General features: G+C 47.8%; 1 protein-coding gene across 1 annotated transcript in view; it reads left to right on the top strand.

Moving 5' to 3' along the window:
- The first annotated feature begins 2445 nt into the window (after window positions 1-2445).
- CYB5B (cytochrome b5 type B) overlaps window positions 2446-25827 on the top strand; it is a 318557-nt gene continuing 295175 nt past the window's right edge. The window contains exon 1 of the mRNA XM_069635525.1: window positions 2446-2891. Coding sequence (XP_069491626.1) covers window positions 2742-2891 — 150 coding nt within the window. The 5' untranslated portion in view covers window positions 2446-2741. The remainder of the gene's footprint in view (window positions 2892-25827) is intronic.

Genomic DNA, 25827 nt, shown 5'->3' with positions numbered 1-25827 from the left:
TTGAAAGGGAAGGCCTGAAGCGGCTAGTGCTGTCTGCTTCCATGGTGCAGAGTGTACAAAAGCATAGTCAGCCTGTCACTTTGTAGCCATACAGTGGGCACTGGGGCGTGTTTTCCAAGTGGTGTGAGCGTTTGGGGTTTTTGGCCCTGCAGTGTTCTACTCCGGCTAGCCTGCAGTTTCTGTCAGAAGGGTTTGATCTGGGTCTTGCTGTGTCTACCATGTGTTCCCAGTGGACAGCTATCAGGGTGGTGCGAGAGCCTTGGGAGTGGGTGGCTGAGCATGAGCGCCTGGTGTCCCGGTTGTTGAGGTTGGTTTCTCATTCCCACCCTTGCGGGGTGTCCAGTTTACTCAAATGGGACTCACCATTGATTTTGAGGGCTCTGCAGACCGCTCTTTTGTCCTCTGTCAGAGGTTGCCCTGAAATTTGTCACTCTGAAAGCGGTGTTGCTGGTGGCCATCACTTCGGCTCGATGTTTGGGTGAGATTGGGGCTCTGTTGTGCAGGTCTCCCTAGTAGGAGGACCAGTATGATGCTTTGTACTTACGGTGTGATCCGGCTTTTTGGCCTATGGTGTTCTCTAAGTTTCATTTGTCGCAGGAGGTTGTTCTGCCTTCTTTCTTTCAGTATACAAGTTCCCCAGAGGAAGCTAGGTGGCATACTCAGGATTGTACATAGGACGGTTGTTGTGTACTTGGACTGCATTGTTTTTTTGCCGCCGGCCGGACAATTACCTTTGGGGTGGGGGGTGCACCACGGGAGAAAAGCTATGGTTCCTTCCATCAGTAGGTGGATCAGGGAAGTGATAAAGTTGGCTTATGCAGGTTCTGGTCAGCCCCTTCCTCCGGGAGTACAGGGCCGGTCTACAAGCATTCTTGCCAACATTATGTGACCAAAAAGATGTAGGATTTTTCAAGTTTCAAAACTAATAATTCCCATAGCAATGACATCACAGGAAAATATAAAACATACATTGTTGGCACAAATGGAGCATTCTAAAATACATAACTCATCAAACAGCACAACATTGAAAGATGGTCAAATGCTAAAAATGTATGATTCTGAATGGTAACTTAACACCAAATTCAATTACCTAACTTCACAGTAGGTAATCACACAGAGCTGGTAGTCAACGTTTGCCGCTGCCTTGTAGTGGCAACCCAGGCAGTACATATTTATTGAAATGTAAACACCGAATGACATGGAGACTGATACCCCCTCAGTCTGATAGGCAGATGCTGTGTGATGGTGTTACACTCTGCCACTTGCCTTCGCTGGTGTTTCACCTAAGGGTTGTCCCGGCAAGAGTGCAGGACAGAGTCAAGTAGCTGTCCAGTCAGTGGATTGGTCTGAGCCCAATCAAAGTCATCACCTACCAGCCCACTGTACAGGCAGACTAATTAGTGTGTTGCATACGTTGTCCTGGAGCCTGCCTTAGAGTCACATAAATTACGTGCCACTGTAAAAAGCAGTAGGATCTGTCACTGAAATCTGTAGGTGGTAGGACTGCTTAAAAAGCAGTAGCCTACTGCCTAAATCTGTAGGGTTGGCAAGTATGTACAAGGGGGAGGCCGGCTTCATGAGCCGAGGCTCATGAGGTGGACTTGCTGGACATTTTAGAGCGACCACTTGGGCAGATCCAGAACCTGCACACAGACGGGGCTACCACGTTTGCAGGGCAGATGGGGAGTCCTGAGCGCTGGCACTTCCTGATGCTGTTTTCCTTTGTTATTGTGTTGATTTGGCAATAAAGTGTTGGTGGCGTGTGTGTGCAGCATTCATTCTGTCTGGCGTCTGCTTTCTCGTCCCATTGCTTGGAGCTTTGGTATGCCTCACGAATAAATTACTCCTGGTCCTGCTCTTCCTCGTCACAGTACTTACAGCTTACACCCCCCCCCCTTTTTGTTGGTGTCTGGAATGGGCCTAAGTAGCCTGGGGGTACGTTGGATTGAACTGGGGCTTACCAGTGTGCTAGCGGTTTTATACTCCCTGTCATAGGGGAGGGGCAAAATTATAGAGGGGGTTCCTTTTGTGGACGCCCGATGAGTAAGTGCTGTGACGAGGAAGACCAGGGCTAGGAGTACTGAAGATTAGCGTTAAGTAATCAGAGAAATCAATACTTGTCAAACTGGGTTGGTGACTGAGCATATGATGATAATGCCTACCAAATGCTTATATAGTGCCTATATAAAAAGCTGCTTGTTTAATTGGTTAATAATGTATTTACGAAATGCTATGAAGGCTAAACTCACATCTTACACTTTGTCTGCAGCCTACTGCACAGTTCCTTATCCACCGGCGTGACGACCACCCATGGGTGCCTCACTTTGTGTTGTCATTGTGTTAGCACAAACGTTAGCGCTCTAGTTCTTTATTTGAACTTGTTGGAGGAAGCGGTACGGCGTCCCCTTTCCCTGTCTATTAATCGCGGTACAGTAGACACGGAATACGCCTTCGGACCATTTGTTGCACGCTGGATGGCTGTGAAAGCTGTCAACTGTGAAAGTAATGTGTCACGCGGCTTTGGGTTCACCCCCCAATTGGTCCATAGCACCCTGTGGAAGCTTTGCGTTAGCCTTGGATTGGCTGTTGCTCGGGGATACCATACTGCGTCCATGAGGAGATTGGAGCGCAGAAGTACGGAAGCCGAGTTGACCCAAGACTGCGGACTTTGCATCAGCGAGTAGGCTTGTCATTGGTGTTGAGATTGAGACAGCCCTTGTTCAGGCAGGACTACCGGAGGCATGGCGCAGGTGATGAGCGGAGGGGACGCGTGTCCGGAGCCTAAGGCCACTTTCTTCACATTGCAGGATGTGCAGAGTCGCAATTCTGCAAAGGAGGCCTGGTTGGTCATTCATGACCGGGTGTACGACGTGACCCGCTTCGTGGAAGAGGTGAGGCCCAGCGGGGAAACGGGGGCGATCCGTGCAGAAAGACCAATCATAGGGATGACAATCATTGCGGTAGGCGATCCAGTTTAGGGCTAGATTAGATGTGAAAGAGCTACTGATGGAACGGAGAGAAACTGGGAGCCATAACGGAAACCCCGGACGGAAGGAATGTGTAAGGACACCTTACAGGGACTGGAAGAAGAGTCAGACGGGCGCCGAAAGAGAATAGTGGAGAGGGGCGGTCGCCATGCACCCCGGGAGAGAAGGAAACGAGAACGAAATTCATACTCCAGCAGCATAGGACAGAATTACAGACCAATCTATGAGTTGCTATCCACGCTCTACCCCGCCCTTTGGGTCAGATGATTATTTGTTAATCCGCGTTTTAGAAAACCATTCTGCCAGAGAAGCAAACCTTGAAGGATTGTGTGTCTGTGTTTTCGAGGCTTCTGGAATTCATTTAATTGAGTGGTAAATCAGATTTTTAAAACAATCTGAATCCTCCTCCCCCACATTGAGGAACGGCAATGCATATATGCAGATGGCCCCCAATGAAGCTTTACACTGACTCCTGTGGGCAGCCATTTGATAATTAATCTTTAGCACTCCGGAACAACACTTTAAAGAATCAGGAATAGAATCATTATTGGCAGTTTAACATTGTTCTGGTAAGTCTACAACCTGCTCTAAAGACAGGAACGCATTGCATCGTGGCACTGTGGTATTTAATGTAACTGAAATTAGTGTCTAGGTTTATGAGTCTGTTGTGCTCTCTAGTTTGCTCTAGAGGGCTTTGTGCTCAGTGCAGTGATACAAATACAATGGGCCCCTGTGGTTACTTTTCGACAAGATGTAGCTTCAGCAGAGCGCAATGGCTTGCTTTTTCTTGTTACTTTGGAACAGTTGCCTCAGAGTGGCAAAAATATATTCTAAAATGTCTGCCAACAGGATTCAATTTGAGTGCTCATTTGGGGGCCTCATTTACATATGGTCTATTGCGTAGTGCTGTAAATGGAGAAATAAAATGCTCTGGGATCCCCCTTCTCCTTGGAGGGGGTCGGACCGAGGGGCATGGCCTCAGGCTAGGTCACTCAACACAGTATATCGCGCCTTCAAACACTTGTGTATAGGCGCGTTATAAATGCCCTATCATATCATAGAACCCAAGTCTGGTGATTTGCCTAAAAGCAAAATACATTTTGGTAACATAAGAATGCCCACAATTTGAAACCTGTGTGTGATAGTGCTTCAGCAAGAAACCCCTTTGAGCAAGTAATGGAAGTTTGTAAATTGCAAGTCTGTAAATTGCAAGACATATACCAATTTTGACAGCTTCTAAAAAAGGATGTTGGGCTTTAGCTCTCAGAAGAATGTGAGGATTCAGTCTTGCGTGCCCAGCTTGCTGAAGCTAGGGCTGCTCGTGCTTGAGGGCTTGGGAACAGATTTGGGAGTTTCCTGCGCTAGCCCCTCTGGGTGGAGCAAAGCTCCAGCAGCGCTCCGGTAAGTCGGCTCCGTCTTTTTCAAGCCCATTTCATACCTTACTATTTGCTGTTCACTTCTGTGCCGCTGATTAATTATTTCAGACACCACATGTTAAGCTACTGCACACTCGAACACGTGGTAGCAAGGGGGGGGGGCGCATTTGAACTAATACACTCTGTGTGCCTTACCATTAGCAATAAACAGAAGATAACATGTGAACCCTATTCAACGGGATGCAGCAAGCTAGTCCTAACCTAGTTTAACCTCTTTGAATTGTTATCACTGCTACAGGAGTCCAAAGACCAACAGCTGATAACGACTCGATGATGGTGCTTTTTTTAAATTTTATTTTATTTTTTAAACCCAGATGCGTGCATTGATGGACAAAGTAAACCGACCAGATGTCTGTTATTTATGTTGTTTAATTATCTGTTAATTTTAGCGCTTGACAACATCGCCAGCTTCAGCAAAATCTTCTGCTGTAATGTATGAAACATGATCCTTTGAATTGAGTTTAAGAAAGGAAAAATGGTCTGGCCACAAAACATCGAGTGCAGCAGAAATGTGTGAAAGGGTATCCTAACTCGCTGTTTAATCGATTTCAAGAGCCTACATCCTAGAACATAAGTAGCACATGTGCTACTGACTGAGGCCACTATGGCAAAACAACCGATTAAAAGGAGAGTCGTAACAAGTGAACTCACAGCAGTATACAGACACTTAAACCTCTCATTAGAGAGTCATTGTTAGAAAAAAGCAGCGTGCAAATTATCTTGCTGCAAACATGCATTCCTGTACAGAAAGACACACGTGGTAGAACAGATTATTTGTTAAACCTGCTCGTCTGTATTATGTTTAACACCTTCAGAAAGCTTGAGTCCAGCGGAAAATATTTTGGTGTATTGTGTGAAACCATTACTGTACAGCTTTTATCACCTCGTATGTAGTATACACCATAATGGTACAACTGCATTTGTTCCAAACGAGCATTTGAACCGAGTAAGACTAGCACAGGCTTTTTTCCCCCTTCTGCAAAAAAACCCCAATTGCATAATTGTTTTTGTGGGTAATGGTTGTCGGAGAGACCATGCTCACACATCAATTTAGACAGGTGATGACACAGCAGAGGCCTCTTTATTTGTTGTCTTGCAAGCCAAGAAAAAGCAGCAACCCGCACCCAATGGGAACTGACTTCTATCCAGACCCCTTACATTTACATGTCACTGGTCACCTGACCGAATTAAAACTTAAGAAAATTCGAAAACAGAATGCTTGGCTTTCCAGTACACAAATCCCGTCTCCTGCCAAAACAAAGAACTCCTTCTATAATGTTAGTTTCCGGTTATGACCTCATATGACCGTTTCCGGTATGCCGGTTCCGCCGAGACGCGTTGGACCTCAACCCCATGACGACTGTGGTCGCTTATGAGCAGTCCCATTGTTTATTTCACCTTAAGCCAATTATATTCACACTTCGGGTGCCTTAGCCTTGCCCCATTTCCCCTCCCTCCCCCTGTCAGCATTTTCCAATTTAGTTAATAGAGAAAATGTTCAACCGAGTCTATTGGGCAACAAGCAGTGGCAAAGCCAGATGCAGTCTACAAGTCTGCTAAAAGAGAAAACCCCTAAGGTAAATGGGCAGGGATGTAATGGGAGGCATGGACAACTTTGAGTTTATGGGGATTTTTTCACCTGCAATTTCTTTTGCTTTTATTTTTATTCACTTATCTATTTGTTTGTTTTTGGTTTTCTCCATCGTGGTACATAGTGGGGATACCCTTTTTGTAGGTTTCACCTGTAGACTGTCTCATTAGCAAATACTTGAGGTACTAATTATTCAGTGCCAAACCAATAACATTCCCATAGGAACGTCATTGAACATCATGATGTTTTGAACTTGTAAGTAAAATGCTTCAACAAGGGTTCAACACATATTTCAGTTGGTTTTGGTAGCTGTGGAGGAATTAGAACAAGTACCGTTTCATCGTGCAAGACCTCGCCCTTGAAAGAGCTGCCTGTGCCTTCAACCTAAGTCACGAACATATCTACACTCCCAGTTAAAGTAATGTTGCATTTCTTGGCAAATACTTAAATCCCCAAAAGACCTGATGCCCAATGTAACAGTTTTTCTGTTTAGGCAGATCAGTTTGCTTTGATTCTTCCTAGAGACTAGCACATGGGTTGACCCACCATGGACGGTCCTTTGCAAGTTTACCGATCAACTTCACTCCAAAGACTGGGAGTTGACATTTTGCCAGGCCACTCTAACTCCTATCTGTCTGGTTCTCCACAGATGTGAGGCTTGGATTAGTCAGTTATGTGATCTGACAGCCTTCCTTTGCTAGAACAGTGGGCGGCAAAAGTGGAGGACCCAGCCATTCTCTTGGTCAAATTTGCAGTCCTGATGGCGATGGCTTGAAAGCAGGCAGAGGGGCAGGTACTGTCAGACTTTGGGTGGCCTGAAAGTGAACTCTGCTGCAGGCTTCGGGGCAGGCATTGCTGAACTACAAACAATTACTATTTATAGGGCAACTTTGCTTCTCTAAGCAAGTTGTCAAGCCGGAGGAATTGTCTCGTCCCCACACTGCAGTCACCCCTCAAATCCCCTTTCCGACTAAAGGTTTTTGGTGGTTCACTTCTGAGTCGGCTGGGATCAGCAGCACTACCTCTTTGATGGAAATTGGGCTCAGTTGTGGGGCTCTGCTTATGGTCCTGTATCAATGCATCCTCTTGAGGTTCGGACATGGACTGCGGTGGTATCACCAGAACAGTTTGTCACTGGAAATTGAAGTGAAGCACATTTTTATGAACCGCAGTAACTGGTTGGAGTTGGCTGAATACTTGCATAGTTGAATTTTTATCACATCATAAAGGATGGCCTATTCCACATTCTACAGAACAGTGTCTATTAGAGTTTAGAAAAGAAATATGTGGGTGTTAGTACCTCTTCTGATGTCTACGTTCTCCGGGCCTTATCAGAGAGATGGTGCATGCTTCAAAAAGCTCCCCATTTTACCCTGTAGTTTAGGCTTAGATGATGGACTGAATGGTAGGAGTGTCTTCATCACCTAGAGTTTTCAACTAAAACGAAAAGGAGCAGTATGAACTAAGTGTCAGAATGGAGACAGAACAAAACTAGCTCCAAGGGTCTTGTTTAAATGGACATGATGTCGAAATTCATATTAGTCTATTCAGTTCTGATATGGCCTTTATCATGCGCCTGTAAACACGTGTTTCTAGGCGCGACAAGACAAGGTGGGGGGGGGCAGAGAGGACAAAACAACGATCTTACTAGGCCTTGTCATTCAGTTTGCGCAGTTCCAGTGATATATTGCCCAGCATGATTCTTGAGTATTTTTTTCTTCTCTGTATTCCATCAATCCGTTTATGGGCCATGGTTGCCTTCACATGCTCCTTGTTGTAGCAAATGTCTGCCAGCAAGAATGTAGGATTTCTTTTTGCCTTAATGGATACAGGACCAGCAGAATGTTAATGCACCCTTGCTAGGATACTACTTAATGTTAGCAGCAAGTATTTTTTTGCCTACGTTGGGGTGGTTGTCGGGCTGCAGTTATTGTCTTCCACCAGTACAGGAGTCTTCACTATGCTCTGCTTGACATTTTGCGGTCTCTTGCTCTGATTAGTGCTTGGGATAGGATGTACGTTATAAATCTGTAAACCTTCGAATTACAAAATTACCAACACCACTTGTTCGCATTTTGTAATTCAAACTTTTTTATTTCTCCTCCGCAACGCATGTAGTGTATACGTGGGACACCCCAGCAGACCATAATATCAAACTAGGGGAGCGGGGGACACCCCCGCTCCCCTAGTTCGGTATTTTGGTAGTAGGTATTTTCTACTAGACCGAATGCACACTATTTGTGCATTTGGTCTTGTTTATAAGATATTTTCGTCCAATCCCCTCGGGATATAGTCTCCAGTAGGCTAGCTCTTCTTTCTCAGTTACTGTCCCTAGGAAACGATTGGCATTTTGCACTACTTGGAACAGGGACTGAAAAATAGCTCTCGGTAAGCTGTGTCTTTTTTGGTTCCCTGGATTGCTGTCATACCTTTGCAAAAACCTTTTTCCTCCTCTCTTTTATAGGTCTTAAGGCCTTCTAAACTAGCTAATCCTGCAGGGAATTGGATGGTATCCTGGCTCGTTCTCACTTAGCTACTGCATTGCTCCCTGCTCCCTTTGTCACCCTTTCTCTGAGTGTTTTTTTCCCTCGTTACTGTTTCCCTGCCAGTTTTCCCCGTTCTTATTTCTACTAATTGCTTACTGATTGTCAGAAGGCCGCCCAAGGGTTTACATCCCTAGTCTGTCATATTGGGGTCATGCAGAGCTGTCAGTGTTTAAGACCTGCATGTCTCAGTGTTGTGCTTCATTGAGTGATATTCGTTTGTATATTGGGGGTTAATGATATTTGCTGTCCTCGCTGACATACTGATGAGTTTATCTATACTTGGACATGAGGCGAGGGCTAGTTTGTAGGCAGTTTGTGTCCCTGTTTGTATGTACTGAGCGGTACACCTCTCCTTGCACAGCACTGCAGTGTGGGAGCCACCAGCCAATAAGTGTACAGTTCTTCCTGGGCTCCGGTGGCTTTAGTGGGTGTGGCAGTGTCCCTCTTTGTAAGCAAGTATTGGCAAAGCTGGATTTCAAGGGGGATCTTGTCGCTAGGGGATTTATTGCGGGATGGGCACTTATTGTCCTTTGAGGAACTTCAAAGGGTGTTTCACTTAAGCGGGAGAGAGAGAAGTAGGTTTAAGGAATTAGAAAGTCTTTTGTTTCAGGTATTCAGTATATTATCTGTACCGATAGAGAAGGAACCAGCATGTATTGTATTTACGTATCTGAAACTCATGCTGGAGAGTGATTCAGTGTTAGAGTAATGGAATAATTTGAAACAGAAATGGGAGGTAGATTTAGGTTGTGTTATCAGAGATGAAGTCTGGAAATGTGTGGCGGGTTGGGTATGGTAGGAAGATGGATCTTAAGTTACGACTTATCCATCAGAAAGTTTTGGGGTGATTGTAATGGGCGCGTTTGCGTATGTGTGCTGTAGGTTTAATAACTGAAGATTTGTGTTGGGGATGTGGGCAGGAGAAGGGTTCATTGATCCATATGTTGTGGTATTGCCCCAGAGTATTACCCTTTTGGTGTGATGTGCTAGATAGGTTGGATATGGCCTTATCAATTACTTTTTCAAGATGACCGTTTCAAGTTTTGTTGTTGGCAAATAATGGGCTTTGTATAACGGCTCATCTGTATGGATTTTGGATTGATAAAATCTTAGTGATAGCAGTAAGACAAATATTGAAGGTCTGGAAGACCAGGAACAAACCAACAGTGGAAGATTGGATTAACGATGTAGTGATATTATCTGAGTTTGAGCTGGTCATGTTTAAGAGACAGGGTAAGGAGGAAGCCTATTGGACCTTATGGAAATCCTTTATTGATTTGTATGGTATTGGGACGTCGAATGAATAATATGGTGATTTGCATGATCAATTATTAATAATAGTACTTTTTAGTATTCATAGTCATTTGTGTGTGTGTGTGTGTCAGTTGTGTGTTTTTCTCTTGTTTAAATGTGGCGGAAGTAGATAATTGTCTTTGTAGGGCTCTGTTTTTATATTGAGCATCATTGCCCCAATGAGCCTAGTTTATGGATATTTTTGGAGATATGTTTGATTTTTATGTATGTATAAGATTTGTAGATATTGCTTTATGTATTTGCTTTGTATTGCTATCTTATATGTATTTGTTTGAAACCAATACATAAAGATGTAAAAAACATTTTTTGCTGCAGGAGCAACCAGGGCATCTTTTTACTAAAGGAGTCTAGGACATGGGGTGACCTTCTGACAGTAATTCAACCTGGATCCATATGACAGAGGAGGTTGTAGAGGGGTAATAGTCACTGGGAGATCTTCCAGTAGCTTCTCATGCTTTTCACACGTGTCAGACTCCCCCAATTTCCCTGTTTTCTCACTGTCTTTGCCCATGTGACTTTACATCCGGTCAGAATTTCCCCCTATTAACAATGCGGGTTTTGGCTTGCACCATTTGATCAGGCTCTAATTTTTGCTGCAGAGGCATCTAGCTGTGGGAGGTTCTGGCCTGACTGGATAGGCTCAGATCTGATGGCTTTGGGCACTTCTTATTGGAGGTGTTTGGCTTCATTTGGCTCTTTGCTATGAACCTCAAGACATTCACACCCCAGCTGGCCCCCTGTGCCAAGTCCCTTGGGTTAAACATCGACAGACACTGTATGTTCAAACAGTACATACCGAGGCAGGCACAAACGGCCTGATACCAACTTTCTCTCCTGTGGAAAATCAAGCCATTCATCCCAGAAAACAACTCCAGATCTGCTGCTCAAGCCTTGGTCCTCTCCAACCTGGTTGGTGTCCATACCCTTTTAGAAGGCCTTCCAGTGATTACCCTGGCACCCCTGAAATGTGTCATGCATGCTGCAGCAAGACCCATTAAAGGACTCTGCAACTTTGACCACATCCCCCTGACCCTCCTCGAACTGCACTGGCTCCCACTGCAAGCTTGTATTGTCTTGGAATATTTATTTATTGTGCATTTGTAAGGCGCTTATACATTAATTGTTTCAAAGCGGCTACAGGTAAAAGGGTTGGGAACAGGGGACATAAATAGGCAAATAAACACTGATGGACAAGACAATGGTGGTCCTATTAGGCCTTGTGAGCATTCGGAACGTGCAAGTGCAGTGAAGGAGAAGGGACAAGGGAAACTGGTAAGTGCTAGAGGTTCCCAGACGGGGAATTGCCAGAGTCAGTTTCTGATCGCAGGTAAGGGCCTGGCAGAGATAAAGAGTGATCATCAGCCACCACAATAAGTGCGGGCCTTTGGGACAACACAGGCCAGTGGGTGCTCAAGGGCAAGTGCTGGGCGGAGGCTGAAGGTGATTGGAAGGAAGGCCAGGACCCAAAAAGACAAAGGGGCCACCAATCTCAGTGACTGTGGGGTTTAGTAAGAGAGGGAGAGCGGGAAGGAGGAGGTGAAGAGGAAAGTCTTGAGGAGTTTCCAGAATTTGAGGAGATTCCGGCTCAAGAAGGGAGAGGAAGGGGGAGGTTGTTCCAGAGGTGCCAGCCGAGGCAAGGGATCGACCACCAGCTCGCTGCTCAGAGTAGCGATTGACCTGCAGAGAGTTGGAGCCGCCGGAGTGTAAAGATCTGGAGGAAGAGTATTTGGAGAGAGCAAGTTGTAGATGGCATGGTCCCTGGCACCAGACAGCCTTCTGGATGATGCAGAGGGATTTGAATTTGATCCTTGCAGCAACTGGGAGCCAGTGGACGAATTTCTGGGCTGGAGAGAGGTCCCTGGGCTTGAGGCCAAGGACAAGTCTCGCAGTCCTGTTCTGGATTAGTTGCAGAGGGCGGAGAGTAGAGGAAGGCAGATTGAGAAAGAGGTTGCTGCAGTAGTCCCACCTAGAGAGAACCAGGGCTCTGGCGACAGTGAGTTTCTGGGGGAAAGTGAGAAAAGGAAGAATACCTCTGAAGAGATGTAGTTGGTAGTGGGACTTCTTAGCGAGGCCCATGATGTGGGGAGAGAAGGAGAGAGTGAAGTCGAAGATGACACCAAGGTTTTTTTGCCTGACAGGGAAGAGGGCCCAAGGAGGGCGGCCAGAGTTAGAGCGAAAGCAGGAGCAGGGGTCTTACCTGTGACAGTTCCTTCAAGCTAGTTCCGTTGCCACTCTGTTTTTCATGCGCAAAATACAAGCAAGTTTTCACTTCGGTATCTGTGTTCATTAATGAAGACAATGTTGCCTTACAAGAGTATGTTTAGAGCATATCGTTATATATTTACATGCTATGTATTACATCTTCACGTTTTTCACAAGCCACCTTATTGTATTATTCATGCTTGCCACCGTGCTACTATTAATTGATGTTATTGCCATCGTTCAGTCGGATGAAGTGTATTTCCAGCACGTGTTCAATTGAGCAGCATGACTACGAAAACAGCGCTAAAATTGCCGCCGTTTAATTTCACAAGTTATTGCAGTCCGATTGCCTACGTAATCGCTGTTGTAACCTGATTGATTACTGTTTACCATTTCAAGCCTATCCGAGGACCGGCAGGCGTAAGCTGGCCCCCGGCGAATGCCCACTGATAAAGGTCCTGTCCGGAGATGCCGGACGCGTGCGCTAGAAATGCTGCCCGTTTCACATTCTATCCGCCGCTGTCCTTGATCTAACTGACCACTCTGCACCGCCAGGAAAGACCTCTGCTATGCTAAAGCCTACCGTACTTACCGCGATTGATCCCATTACTGCGGTAAACTCCTCACGCTCGATCATCCCCTGCTAAGACCGATTAATATCATGCACTTTGAGACGCTTCAGCCCATTTAGTTGTTACCTACTTATTGTACTACGGCTCTGCTACCCTCTCCCTATGAACTCAGTCCACGCCTTATTTGACAAAAATGCTAATCTCAGTGATTCTATTGCGTACTATCTTATGACATGACCTCTGTCAATTACACATTATTGCCATTTCTTACTATCTGCTCGCTCGTCATCTATCATACTGTCTCAGAGCATGTTAGCCGAGATTGTTTCCTCCACTGCTCTACAGATAACGGAAACACCGGCAGACACCCACAGGCTCTGCTTATTGGCCGCCCACCTCTCTGCCTGCTAGTAACACTATGGGCCTCATTACAACCTGCCAGTCCGGGACCGTGCAAAATCCGTGGCGGCGGTAAAAACGTTTCCGTGTCTGCAAAGTTGCGGAAAAACCGTCCGATTACACGCTGTCGGTCGCGCGCACCACACAGACTCGGAAACGTTGTTACCGCCGTCATGGAAAACCCCACGGAAATGGAAATAACGCAGCCACAAGTGGCGCAAAACCCATGTCCGCCTCCGCCGCCACGGACACGGAACCGGAAATACCATGATCGCCAAAACAGGAAACAGAGAGGCGGCCATCATATAAAAGCACAATCCATTGCCATCCAGAGCCAGCACAAGCACAATCCTAACTCTGAGAAGCCAAAAGGGACCACCAGCATGTCTGCCAGGATTCCTGCTCAGAGGCAGCGCAAACAGCGCTTCAGCGAGGCAGAGCTAACCGTCTTGGTGGAGCACATTGTGGACAATGCGGAGATGCTGTTCAGCGCCGACCAACGGCGTGCCACACAGCAGCGGAGGAAGGAGGTGTGGGCCGAAGTTGCACGCAAGTGCACCGCTGTGGGTGTGACAGCGAGGAGCGTGAAGGACTGCCACAAGCGGTGGGACGACCTGAGGCTGAGGGTACGCAACCTCATTTCCACGCACCGCCAACGCAGCAGTGGGACAGGCGGAGGACCCCCTTCCCCACTGAGGCTGCAAGCATGGGAGGAGCGTTGCAGCAGCGTCCTCCACCTAGAGGGAATCCATGGGAGGCTGAGGCAGGAGTGAGCCCACCTGCAGGTGCCGGTAAGTGCCCAAACATGAATGCCACATGAAAATATGCAGTTGTGAGTACTGGGCCAAAGGACCCATTAACAACCCCCCCCCCCCAGCCCCCCAGGCAGTGCATGTGTGGGCCAAAGGACCCATTAACAACCCCCCCCAGGCAGTGCATGTGTGGGCCAAAGGACCCATTAACAACCCCCCCCCCCCCAGGCAGTGCATGTGTGGGCCAAAGGACCCATTAACAACCCCACCCCGCCCCCCAGGCAGTGCATGTGTGGGCCAAGGGACCCATTAACAACCCCCCCAGGCAGTGCATGTGTGGGCCAAAGGACCCATTAACAACCCCCCCAGGCAGTGCATGTGTGGGCCAAAGGACCCATCATGATCCGTATGGCAACCAATATCACAGAATGCATACACCAGCAATCAGATGCATGCGACTAACACTATTCAATGTACAATCTTAATGACGCATGTGATGCACCCATCTGCCACCACAACAACACTAATTGCATGCCCTTTGTGTCCCCACAGCCGTTTCAAGTGACAGTGATACTGCACAACAGGCCAGCCAATCTGCATCGGCAAGTACACAAGCCACCGCCACCACACAGGAGGATGCTGCCGGCAGTTCTGCACCTCTGGCCACATTACCAGCCACTACAGATGTGCGGCCCACCACCACCACCGACATCCCCACCGTCTCCACACTGCCTGAGTCTAGACAGGTGCACGGGACCTATCATGGCCACCCAACACAACACCGAAGGCAGCAGCACTGCAGTGGGGGCGGCCTGCAGTGATAATAGTGCCCCACAAGAGCACTCGGAAACAGGGCCACAGGGGGAGATGCCCACATTGGAAGACCTGGGCTCCTTCCATGAGCTGGAGTTCAGCCCCACATCACTGGGGAGTCCCATGAGGTCGCCCACCCCATCCATGGCCGAACTGAATGCCCGCATGCAGCGGATGGAGGACCAGCAGGCTACCCTCACCCAGCTGGTGGAGAGGCAGCTAGAGGAATCCAGGCTGCAGAAGGAGAGCTACAGCGCCTCAGTGCGTCGCCTGTCGAGGTCCATCGGACGCTTTGCGAGCACTATGGTGACCCTTGCACGCCATGTGCGGGAGGGCAACAACCACACCTCCAGGCTTGTAGAGGCCATGTTGGTTGGCCAACAGGCAAATCTGGCACCGATGCCCTCAATCCCAGATTCTGCCCAATCAAACACAACCACCCCATCCAGCTCCACTACTGCCAGTCCAAGGAGGCGCTCGAGTAGGCTAACGGGTCCCTCGGGCAAGGTTGCACAGGCACAGAAGCGCACACGGAAGTGATGGCATGTGTGTGGGGCAGTGCAGGACACGTGGACTACAAGGGTGTGAGAGGGGTTGGCACGTTTGGGTGGTGAGTTAGGTAGTTTTGGGGGTTTGAACAATGGGGTCTGGGTGGGGGTGGGCACGTTTGGTTGGTGGGGTAGGTAGTTTTGGGGGTTTGAACAATGGGGTCTGGGTGGGCACGTTTGGGTGGTGGGTGGTCCCGGGTGTACAGCTTCCCTAACCAATGCACCTCCATCCCTGTTGTAATTACATCAATACATCACCATTTCGAATCAAGACATACATGTGTGGACATTGATAATTTATTTTGCAGTGCAACTATTAATTCATTGTCGTCACCATGTTCGTGCATTTCTGTGAATGTGCTGTGACTCAAAAGTAAATGCGAATCAGGGCATCCCGTGCTCTCTGGCCATCATGTGGACCCCCAGGGGGAGGCGGTGCCATCCCATCTCCATCCTCATCCCCATCCCCATCCCCATCTCCATCTCCATCCCCATCCCCATCTTCCTCATCTGCGTCTGGTGGCATTGGGATGTTCCTGCGCAGGCATAAATTATGCAGCATGGCACATACGAGCGTGATTTTACCCGTCTTCACTGGGCTGTACAGCAGTGATCCGCCAGATCTGCTCAGACAGCGGAAACGGGCCTTCAGCAGTCCAAATGTCCTCTCAATCATTCCACGTGTGCGGATATATGCCCTATTGTATGCCTCTTCATGCCTGTTCCTTGGTCTCCGTACAGGTGTCATCATCCATGGCGTGAGTGCATATCTGGCATCACCTACATGGGATGTAGATGGGGGGGAACATGTCAGTGTTTGTGGCATCATCTCCTCATCTGCTGCTGTGCATTCTTGTATCATCATTCATTCATGCATATGTACCAGGCAGTGTATGGAGGTATGTTTTGGGCATCACGATGTATGTCGCTAACTGGATATGGGCCTACACATTAACTTGCATGTTTACTGTGCCCTGCGGGTGACATTTGATTGTGTGCATGTCACGGTGCAGTGCTGTCCACACATGGCAGAGTGACTCCACTGTACGGAAGTAGTAAATACACGTTGTCTCATTTACACGCCTCTCGTGCCTTTTGAGGCAGTGTTTCAATTGAGGGTGGGTGTCTGCAGTGGCACAAGGTTCATGGGACAGTGACGGGATTGGCTGTGCCAGCGTGTGCACGGGCACATTGTGGTGCCCTGTCATGTCTTCCTTCATGATGTTTGGCATCCGCTGTGTATTTGGTAGATGGAAGGGGGGTGATGCATGTGCGGTCACAGTGGCACACTCACAATGCTCATTGGCCTGGACACACACACACCACTTCAACAGGGTTGTAGCATCGTCAGCTGTACTCCCCCCCCCCCCCCCCCCCCCCAATAGCCATATGTGCTTTGTCCGGCATAGCGTTCCATGTACCGTGGCAACGTGGAATTCCGCAGTACCATTGAGTCATGTGATGAGCCTGGGAAACGTGCGCAGCAGTGTGTAATCAGTTGCATGGCATTACAAACCATCTGGACATTCCTAGAGTGATACCGTTTCCTATTGTGGAACACCGCCTCAATTGCACGTGGTACTGTCAGCTCAACGTGGGTGCAGTCAACTGCGCCTATGCAATTTGGCATGCCTGCTATGGCATGGAAGGCCAACTTGGTGGCAATGACCTCGGGGAGGGTGCGGGGTAGGGCTATGTGTTCCGACACATGGCGCAACAGGGCATCCAGTACCTGTACCAGGATTTTGGAGAAACAGGGTTGTGATATGCCGTGCAGCTCACCAACCGTGTGTTGATAGGTGCCAGTGCCAAGGAAATGCAGTACTGAGACAACCTTCAAGAGGGGGGGGTTTGGCGGTGGGGGTGTCAATTAGGCTGCTGATGTCCTCAATCATGGCGGTGATGTGCAGGATTGTTGCACGGTCCAGCCGGTATAGTGTGTGGATCTGTCCTGGGGTGAGGTTCCAGGGTGAGGCCCTGATGCGTGGTATTGCTGGCTGGCGGCGGGGTCGGGCTGGCTGGGCAGTGGGGTTTGCCATAGCTGCAGGGTTGGCTGGTTGCCGCCTGCGCCTCCTCCGCCTCCGCCTCCGCCTCTGCGCCATTACTGCCACCATGTGCAGTGCTGCCTGTTGGTTGAGTAGGCCCAGTCCCAGTGCTACTAGACCTGCTGCCTGCATGGTTCTGTGTTGTGTTGGGCTGGGTGTGGCCCTTTTGTAGGCTCCCAGTGGCCTGCTAGGTCCAGCTGGGCTGATTTGGTGCACCTGTGCCCTGATTCAGTTCAGCAGGCAGTGTATAATGCCATGTTCGCGGTGGCGGCGGTTCCGCCACCGTGATCACGGTATTTACGCCATTTTTTTGCCGGTTTTTCCGTGTCCGCGCTAGTTGTGATGCTCACAGTGTTTCGTGTTGACGGTAACGGATTTAACGGGACCCCTATTTCCGCGGTGGCGGTTGAGGGTGGTGCTATTACCGGGGCCGCGGGTCATGATTGTGCGGACATGGAAACGGTGCCGGTATGGTTTTACCGGCAGTATTCATTCCGGACCGGAGTACTTGTAATGAGGCCCTATATCTTACTGTAACCCTCTGCTGAACTTAATGTACTAAGTCTGCCTCGCACAATGCTGAACTCTGAAACTCCTGCTATCATGCTTGGCTATCTTTCACCCTGATGGCCCACACCCTCCGTAGTGATTCCTATCGTGCGTGCCATCTGCTATAGATTAATTGTGATTGCACTATTAAGAAGCACACAACACGGTCCGCTGCCTCCAGATCTGTCAATATTACCACCCTTGCGAGTTTACACACAAACACGTATCTGACTGTATTCTCTCTTCTTCCACTTACGGGCTGTCAGAGTTCAGCTGTATTGCATTCTCTGTCACGTACCTGCTGGTACAAATGTATTGAACTTGCTTTCACGTACCTGCTGGCTCAAACATACTGAATTCTCTTTATTTAACTTTGTCACGCACCTGCTGGTACAATTGCATTGGATTTTTACTTTGTCATTTACCAGTCATTTACCCTGAGCCCTGACCTACTGGTTGCTTTGACAGACCCCCACGGGTCTCCATAATTTCTTGTCACGCACTGTAGTTGCTGTTTTATATACATGTGAACTTGGATGTGCCCAGTCCAAGCTTTTTTCCAGATGTATTGCTTCAGCCTCCACGCGCCTCAGTAATTCCTCGTCACGCATCATAAATGCTGCTATATGGACCCTTGAATTCTAAGCTCTGACCCAACCACATCCACGTGTAGAGATTCAGACTATCCTGCCTTGCAGTTAGACGTAACAACTACAGTTACTTTAGTGCCCCCATAGAAGCCACCGCCCATCCACCTCAACATGGCCACTCCACTACTCCATCTTCTTAGCAGATCTTCAAGCCTGCATGGCCTCAGATCTGCCCGCTCCTTACAACCATTTTCAACAATCCCAATTACACTCCAGGCCATCAACCATTCAACCACAACCAACCGCACTCAGAAACGGCAACCTTGCAACCAGAACGAAGGTCTTTAGAGAAAACTCCCCTACCATCCCACGTAGGAACTCTTTTCTCACTATGAGAACAGCACCGCCCCTGTGCCCCACTACTTAACTTCCCTCATAGACAGTCACAGGTGCCAACCCAAAATATTCGAGAGGCCCTCACTAACGCTACATCCTTATCAGCACACGCATTTCACATTGCAGACATCATCACAGCACACAAACCTGACTTCCTTGCCATTACTGAGTCATGGCTGCACACAGCAGCCGGCCCTGCCCTGTCCATCGCTGTCCCAGATAGCTATTCTATCTGCAGACTGGACCAACCCGCAGCCAAAGGTGGAGGCGTTGCCATCATCGCCAAAACCTCCCTGAAAATGGGCGAGAAACACTTACCACCCCCTTCACCTCTGGGGAACACATCTCGGTAAAAATATCGCTGATCGTGACCTCCACTCTAAACATTCATCCGATCTCCAGGGCCAGTATTCGCATTTGAAAATGACCTTACCCAAATACTATCCTCAAACTCTAAATCTAAACCCCAAACCATTATATTGGGCAATTTCAACGTAGGTTTCCGTGACCCATCAGACAAAAATAGCCCTAGCTAACACTATGTCAGCCCTCAGGCTTTCACAAAGGATTCACAGTCCTACTCATGCGAAAGGCTGCACCCTTGATTGGCTCGCAGACCTCACTTGTAATTCCACTATCTCATCTAACTCTCCATTCCCTTGGTCCGGTCATCATCTTGTAACTATGACTCACTCCCCTACATTAACCCCAGCCCCCACACCAGAAATAAGCTTACCATAATGGCCTACTGCCGTTACTGCAACCCATCCTTGCATCCCAGATCAAAGACAAACCGGACCCAACCAGGATGACCAAACCATACAATGAAACCATTCTGGCTGCCATCAACAAACTGCCCCCCCTTGCCCTGTTTAAAGCCAAACAACCCACTCACCTAAACGGATGGTTCAATCCCACTTTTAATACCCTAAGGAAAGTAAAGAGAAGGGCTGAAGCCCTGTGGAAGAAATCGCTTACTGAACTAAATAAAACTGCCTTCCTCAAGACTTCTCGAGAATATAAACTACAAGTCCTCCAAAACAAAAGCGCATTCTACAATGACAGAGTAGCCAAGGCCAACTCAAAATCTAAGGAACTATTTTCTATCCTTAGAGAGTTAGAAAGCCCCATCCTTCCTGTGGACAACTGCAACAAAAATGCTAGCTGGTGCCTGGACATTCAGAACGCACTTCTGGGCAAAATCACTCAACTCCAGTCTAAAATAACCTAAAAAAAAGAAAATACTAGCGTACCCTTCCGCCACATTCAATCACCATCTTATAGCCTCAAACAACTCGGTAACGCCTAATTTGAATTCACGAAGGTTACAAACACTGAAGTTCACCAAATCATCGCAAGTTTAAAACCTTCCAGATGCCAAGGGGATCCTTGCCTCCCCCCCGCATTACTCAAGGACTGCGCACCCCAACTCGCCCCATTCATCACCAACCTTATCAATGCCTCGTTCACCAACAACTGTGTCCCAACGGACCTTAAAAAAAAATAATAATAATAATTTAAAAAAAAACTATGGGTTCTTCCATTACTAAAAAAAAAAAAAAACCAGACAGGAATGGCATATCACGGATTGTGCCTCAATGATGACAACACTGAGCTGCTCCTAATAGGCTCTCATCTCAGGCTTGCCAAACTGAGCACTGCATTTCAATCCTTTAACATTGATGGCAATACCATCAGTCTCCAACCAGGTCAAAATTCTGGGTTTCTACTTGGATCCATCCCTCACCCTAGCCAAACAAGTGAACGTCCCTACCTACACATGCAAACTGATCAACACCTGCAGACCCTTCCTCTCGCCCGACAGCTGCATCACTTTGGCCAGAGCTCTAGTACTAACCAGATTGGTCTACTGTAACGCCCTATACGCAGGCACCTCGACTTACAACATTCACAAACTCCAGGTCCTTCAAAACAATGCCATCAGAGCAGCACTTAACATTCCCAGATCAGCACACATTTCCGAAATCAGACAAACTCTACTGGCTACCCAGTCAAGAACGGATCTGGTTCAAAACACTCACGCGACTCACAAATGCCTCCACCGGGTAACCCCCACTTATCTTGCAGACAAAATCACTAAAAACACTCTTCCAGACCCACTGGAGCAGCCTACAAGCACTTCCTTGTCACCCCCAAATTCAAGCTTCAAAAAGCGTGCCACAGCCACTTTCCCTCGATGGCCAGCGGACTCTGGCATGCCCTACCTGTCCAACCTAGAGCCCAGAACTCCTTTTGGATTTTCAGATAACAGCTCAAAACATACCTCTTCTCTCACTAATTGTACAACTAACGTACAACACGGATGCTCCTTATAGTCTCATCCCACTGTACTAAAGCCACCCCAGACATGTATATATCTGTAAAATATAATAGTGCAATATGCAAAGATCTCAATATGTAAAACATGTAAATGATTGTATGCCGTAACCTTGTAACAATTGTAATCTTTTTTTAGGTAAGCAAAGCGCCCAGATGCCTTTTGGGCTTGGCGTGTTATATAAGCAACAAAAATAAATGACTGGCCCCCATCTTTCCTCCCCCGGGAATTATGATCTGCAAAACATTGCAGATTAAAGTGTACTTTCTTGTCTGTCATTCGTGTAGTTTGTCTGCTACTTGTAGAATTCTTGAAATTCCACACTATCAGACTGCTTGCAGACATGCCCTTCCCTGTTCTCATTTTTACACGTGACATGGAGACACCTGCAACATATCTCCGCCATGTTGCATGTTTTCCACCTCGCCTGTATCTAGAGACCGGGCACTAGGTAAAGGGTGACGACTAACACTTTATCTGTTGTTTTATTTGCCCCCCCCCCATATATATATTCGTGTATGGAGGTGGTTTCACCATGTTTGCGCTCTCTCTCGCGCTCTCTTACACACCTGCCATTTGCCTAATTTCTTTGTTTCTATGTGTCCCCCCCTAATTCAATTCCACAGTTTATCCCTTCTTTTTTTTGCTTCACGCTGCCACAGCGTTGCCGCTCTGAATGACATCTAGCTGTCTGTCTCCTCACGTTCCTTGGCACAATAGTGAGAGAGATAGAAATGAAGCAACGGCAAGTAACAGCTCTTGGAAACCTCTTCTTATTTTCCTGTCAACTGATATGAGACAGGAGAGCCAGCCCCATGTGTATTCATGAATGCCAAGCATGGTTCATGGATAAATAATTTGAATTACAGGTTTTTATGCTGAAAAAGGCAACGTATTCTGCTGCACAATGTGTTCATTAAAAGAGAAGTACGGCCAGCGATACTGAGTGAGACAGACAGAAGCAAACCCTTAATAAGACATTCTTGTGACCTGTTTAGAGGGCCTACCAGTCTCGCGGGGAAGAACAAATGCACACAGTGTTGTTTACTCACCTGTAGGAGTGATCAGGCACACTGGCTCTGTAAAGGACCGTAGGGGGGCGTCTGTACTCCTGCTGACTATATAACAGAGCAGATGCACACAGGACCTCAGCCAAGATTCTCTATGCGGTTGCGAAGTCGAGCAATCAAAGGCTTCACCTCTCAGGAGGTGATACGGGCTGGTTCTTAAGTACAGTGTAGTCCCCAAGCACCCACAAAGGAATGTCCACACACTGTATTAGTTAAACAGTCTTTATATAAATAAGGTTCACGTTATATACACAATCTCAATAACACACTTTGTTCTCTGGCAATACTATAATGGCAAATATACACAGGTCTACGTGGTACCACTCTTAACTATTGATTCCTTTAAAATGCATCAACTGCTAATAGTTAAAATGACATATGAATCAGATGGCAAGATGAATCAACGATAGACACGGAAAGAAGGCAAGGTTAAATCAAGCAATGGCAGAACAGTCTATCCCACGTTTACGAGACCGTTCTGTGTGAGGATCCCCCCCACCTGGGCAACCTATTAAACAAAGCATATTTGACAAGCCCACTCCAGTTATACTTAATATAGTCTTGGGTCTTTCTCATAGTTCTGCAACCCCAATGTGCCTGGTGTTGTAGACTTCTTCGTTGAGGAATCGATGGGCCCTTTTTGAGTGCACTTCCTTTCAAGCAGGAGCCACTGTTCGTTTAACTTCCGTCATGAAGAAAAGATGAATGTTGTCATTGGGCCAGCAGCTTCTGTCCTTGCGGTGATCGTAGACGAGTGATCGAAAATGTCCTGCAACAGGGGAGGCGTGCGGTGCACCTAGACGACGATGGTTTGTTGCTGCAAAGAGCTAGTGAAGAAGTTTGGCCCAGCAAGGGCGTCGAGTCATCGGCGAATGGTACGTGACCACTGCAAGCTTCAGTAGCTTCGTCGGCATCTCTGAGGTCTTCGGGTGGTGGGAAACCCACTGGCGGATTCTCCTCGGTCGTCGGCGGCCTTGAATTTCTCCGGCAGGACGAAAGCGGCCGGCGAGGATGAACAAGGGAGTCCTTGGATCAAATGTTCTTAGGCAGAGGGAGTACTGCGGCTCCAGTTGGTGACGGTGGTCATGGATGGCTGTCCGGGGCTTCTCTTCACCAGTCGGCAGCCTTTCGTAGGTCTACATACCAGGGAGCTTTGGCAAAGATCAGCTGGTGCACGATTGTCCGTCGTAGCTCTGGGTGAGGTCTCCTAGCCAGGTCCTCTCTTTGATCAGTTCTTGAAGAGAGCACCTTTCAGATTACACAGAAGGGAACAGTGGTTCACCTTCTTCTTCCGGCTCTGCTTCAAGAATAAGCATCAAGTATCATCTTCAGCTTCTGAACGATTTCTAGCAGTCAGAGGCCCTCCGATATACTGTTGATCTCCCATTCGCTCTGCTGGGTCACACTCGGGCAACCAATCAGAAGGGCATTCATGCAGTCAGGCAGCCAATCAGGCGCACGCTGCATTCAGGCCATTCTTCTCCATCCAGACACTCGCAGCACAGAATGTGGTTTCGGACAAGCACCCTGCCATTCAGCACTACACACTGCATTCATACCAGTTTTGGGCAGGGCTGTCTCAGTCATTGTGTCAAACACCAGATACTAGACACCCACAACACAGAATGCATATTCGTCACACACTCCATTCACCCAGGTCCCACCCCACGGGCGTATCCACAACATAGTCACTGGGAAGGCTCCAGCCAGCCAGTCTGGCCTGGACCTCCCCACAGCGCCATATATGGAACTTCCACCCAACAGCTAGTCAGGGGGAAGGGACAGAGTCCGGGCTTCCCGGGACGTCCGGGGGGGGGGAAAGTAAGGTAACGGGGGATACAAAGCAAGAGGCCACAGGAGCCTTCTTGTTTCCTATCGGGAATCCACTAATTCCAATGACAGGGCTTGGGCATCCCAAAATGGAGGACGCTCAGGGCACCTGTCAATTCAGCCCAGAGCTGCCACCAGCCAGTACCCTGCTCTGTGGGCCACACACAGGTGCCCAAAAGCATACACTAAGAGTACAGGGTTGTACTCCCACCCATGGGTGCCCTAAGGGTATCCCAAGGGTCTGTTCACGAAACCAAATACAGGAAGAGCCGCACCGCTAGGAGTCCCACATGAGCTCCTGCGTGAAAAACAAGATAGAACACATGATAAAAAGCAATACAGGACAAGGATTCAGAGGCCCTGTCCCTCTGATGCATTTCCAGCATCACAGCCTCGCAACAGGAAAACACTGTCCCAAAGCTGGTCGTCAATCGGGCCATAAAGCGTCCTACATAATCTGACTGTCACAGCATCAGTGTAATGGTTCCTCATCACAGAAATCTGCCCTTCACCTTCCCCAGAAGGCTGCCATTTGCAGGGGATGGAAGAGAACACAACACCACAAGCGTTGGACTGGTATGATCTTGTTTGTTACAGGCCAATACAATGTAATTATAGACTCCAACTGGCGTTAACATAAGAGGCTTGTCACAAGATTGACATCAGGAGTACGTCGCTGTGTAGCATAATGCATAGAACACCGCGGGATACCTAGAATATGATAGAAAAATGTTTCATATACATTTTATCATGTCAGAGGTGCCATTCTGTTCTTGCTTGTGTTGTGTTGCCCTGCACTGCATCGACCTTCACGTCTTCCTTCCGATGAACTGGTAAGGTAAACATTTCTCGTGTATTCCGTCTTGGGACAGTCTGGGAATTATTTCTTAGATACCATGAATTTTAGACATCGCTTTCCACGTTTGTACAGAAAATCGCAGTGATTAATTGGTTCTGCTTTCTTACAAGAGCAACAGAGATTGTACAAAAAACATTTGCAGTGAGCTGGCCTTTTTTCTCCTTGCGAATAAAACCATTCTTTATTTTTGCACTTAAGCAGCTGAACAGTTAATCCTGTTTATGTGTGCTAAAAAATATAATATGGCTGTGCTTCGGTATTGGAACATGATACCTTGGACTCTGTACAACTGAGTATTGTCCATGTATTGGTGGATGGCTATATTGGGATCTTTGAGGAGATTGCCCAGAGGCTATTAAAAAGGAACATTGCGAGGATGGAGCATGGAGTCGGTTAGAATGCAACAAATTAATCTGATCGGCCTAATGTCTGCCTCGGAAGTAGAAGGTAAACCAAATCGGGACAGTGCTGGAGAATCCCATCCTGTCGTCAGGGAGGGAGAGGAGGAAGCTGTGGTTGATGGCGTTGAAGCTGAGTGGTCAAGGGGGATTAGGAGGCATGAGCCCTCCCTATCCAGGATTTGGAGGGCATCATCCACTACATTGACGGTCGCTTTCTTGAAGCTATGGGGGCAGTACTCTGATAGTCGATTAGGAAGTGACGTTGTTTGATTCTGGTGAGCTGTGTAGGGACTAATTTTTAAAAGATTTTGCCACTAAATTGGAGGTTCGTAACGGTCCGGTAGTTGGCTTGGTAGCCTGCGTCTAAAGTTGGTTTGAGGCTAGTCGTCAGGGTGTCTGCGAATTGAGGCATTAATGATGCTGAGGAGCGCGTTGAGCACCGTGCCCATCAATTATTTAAAGATGGAGGCCGGGATGATGGCATTGGAGTAGTAAGTAGGTTTGAGTTAGGCAATCGTTTTATGAGGGGGTGCTAATGCTGTGTGAGGTTGATTCGATCTCTCTGATTTTGTCTTTTTTCAATTTAAAT

The sequence above is a fragment of the Ambystoma mexicanum genome, chromosome 1q (assembly GCF_040938575.1).
Source record: "Ambystoma mexicanum isolate Mex_15411 chromosome 1q, UKY_AmexF1_1, whole genome shotgun sequence".
Classification (NCBI taxonomy): Eukaryota; Metazoa; Chordata; class Amphibia; order Caudata; family Ambystomatidae; genus Ambystoma; species Ambystoma mexicanum.
Note: the sequence above shows the minus strand (reverse complement) of the source record. Positions and strands in the feature narration are given on the sequence as shown.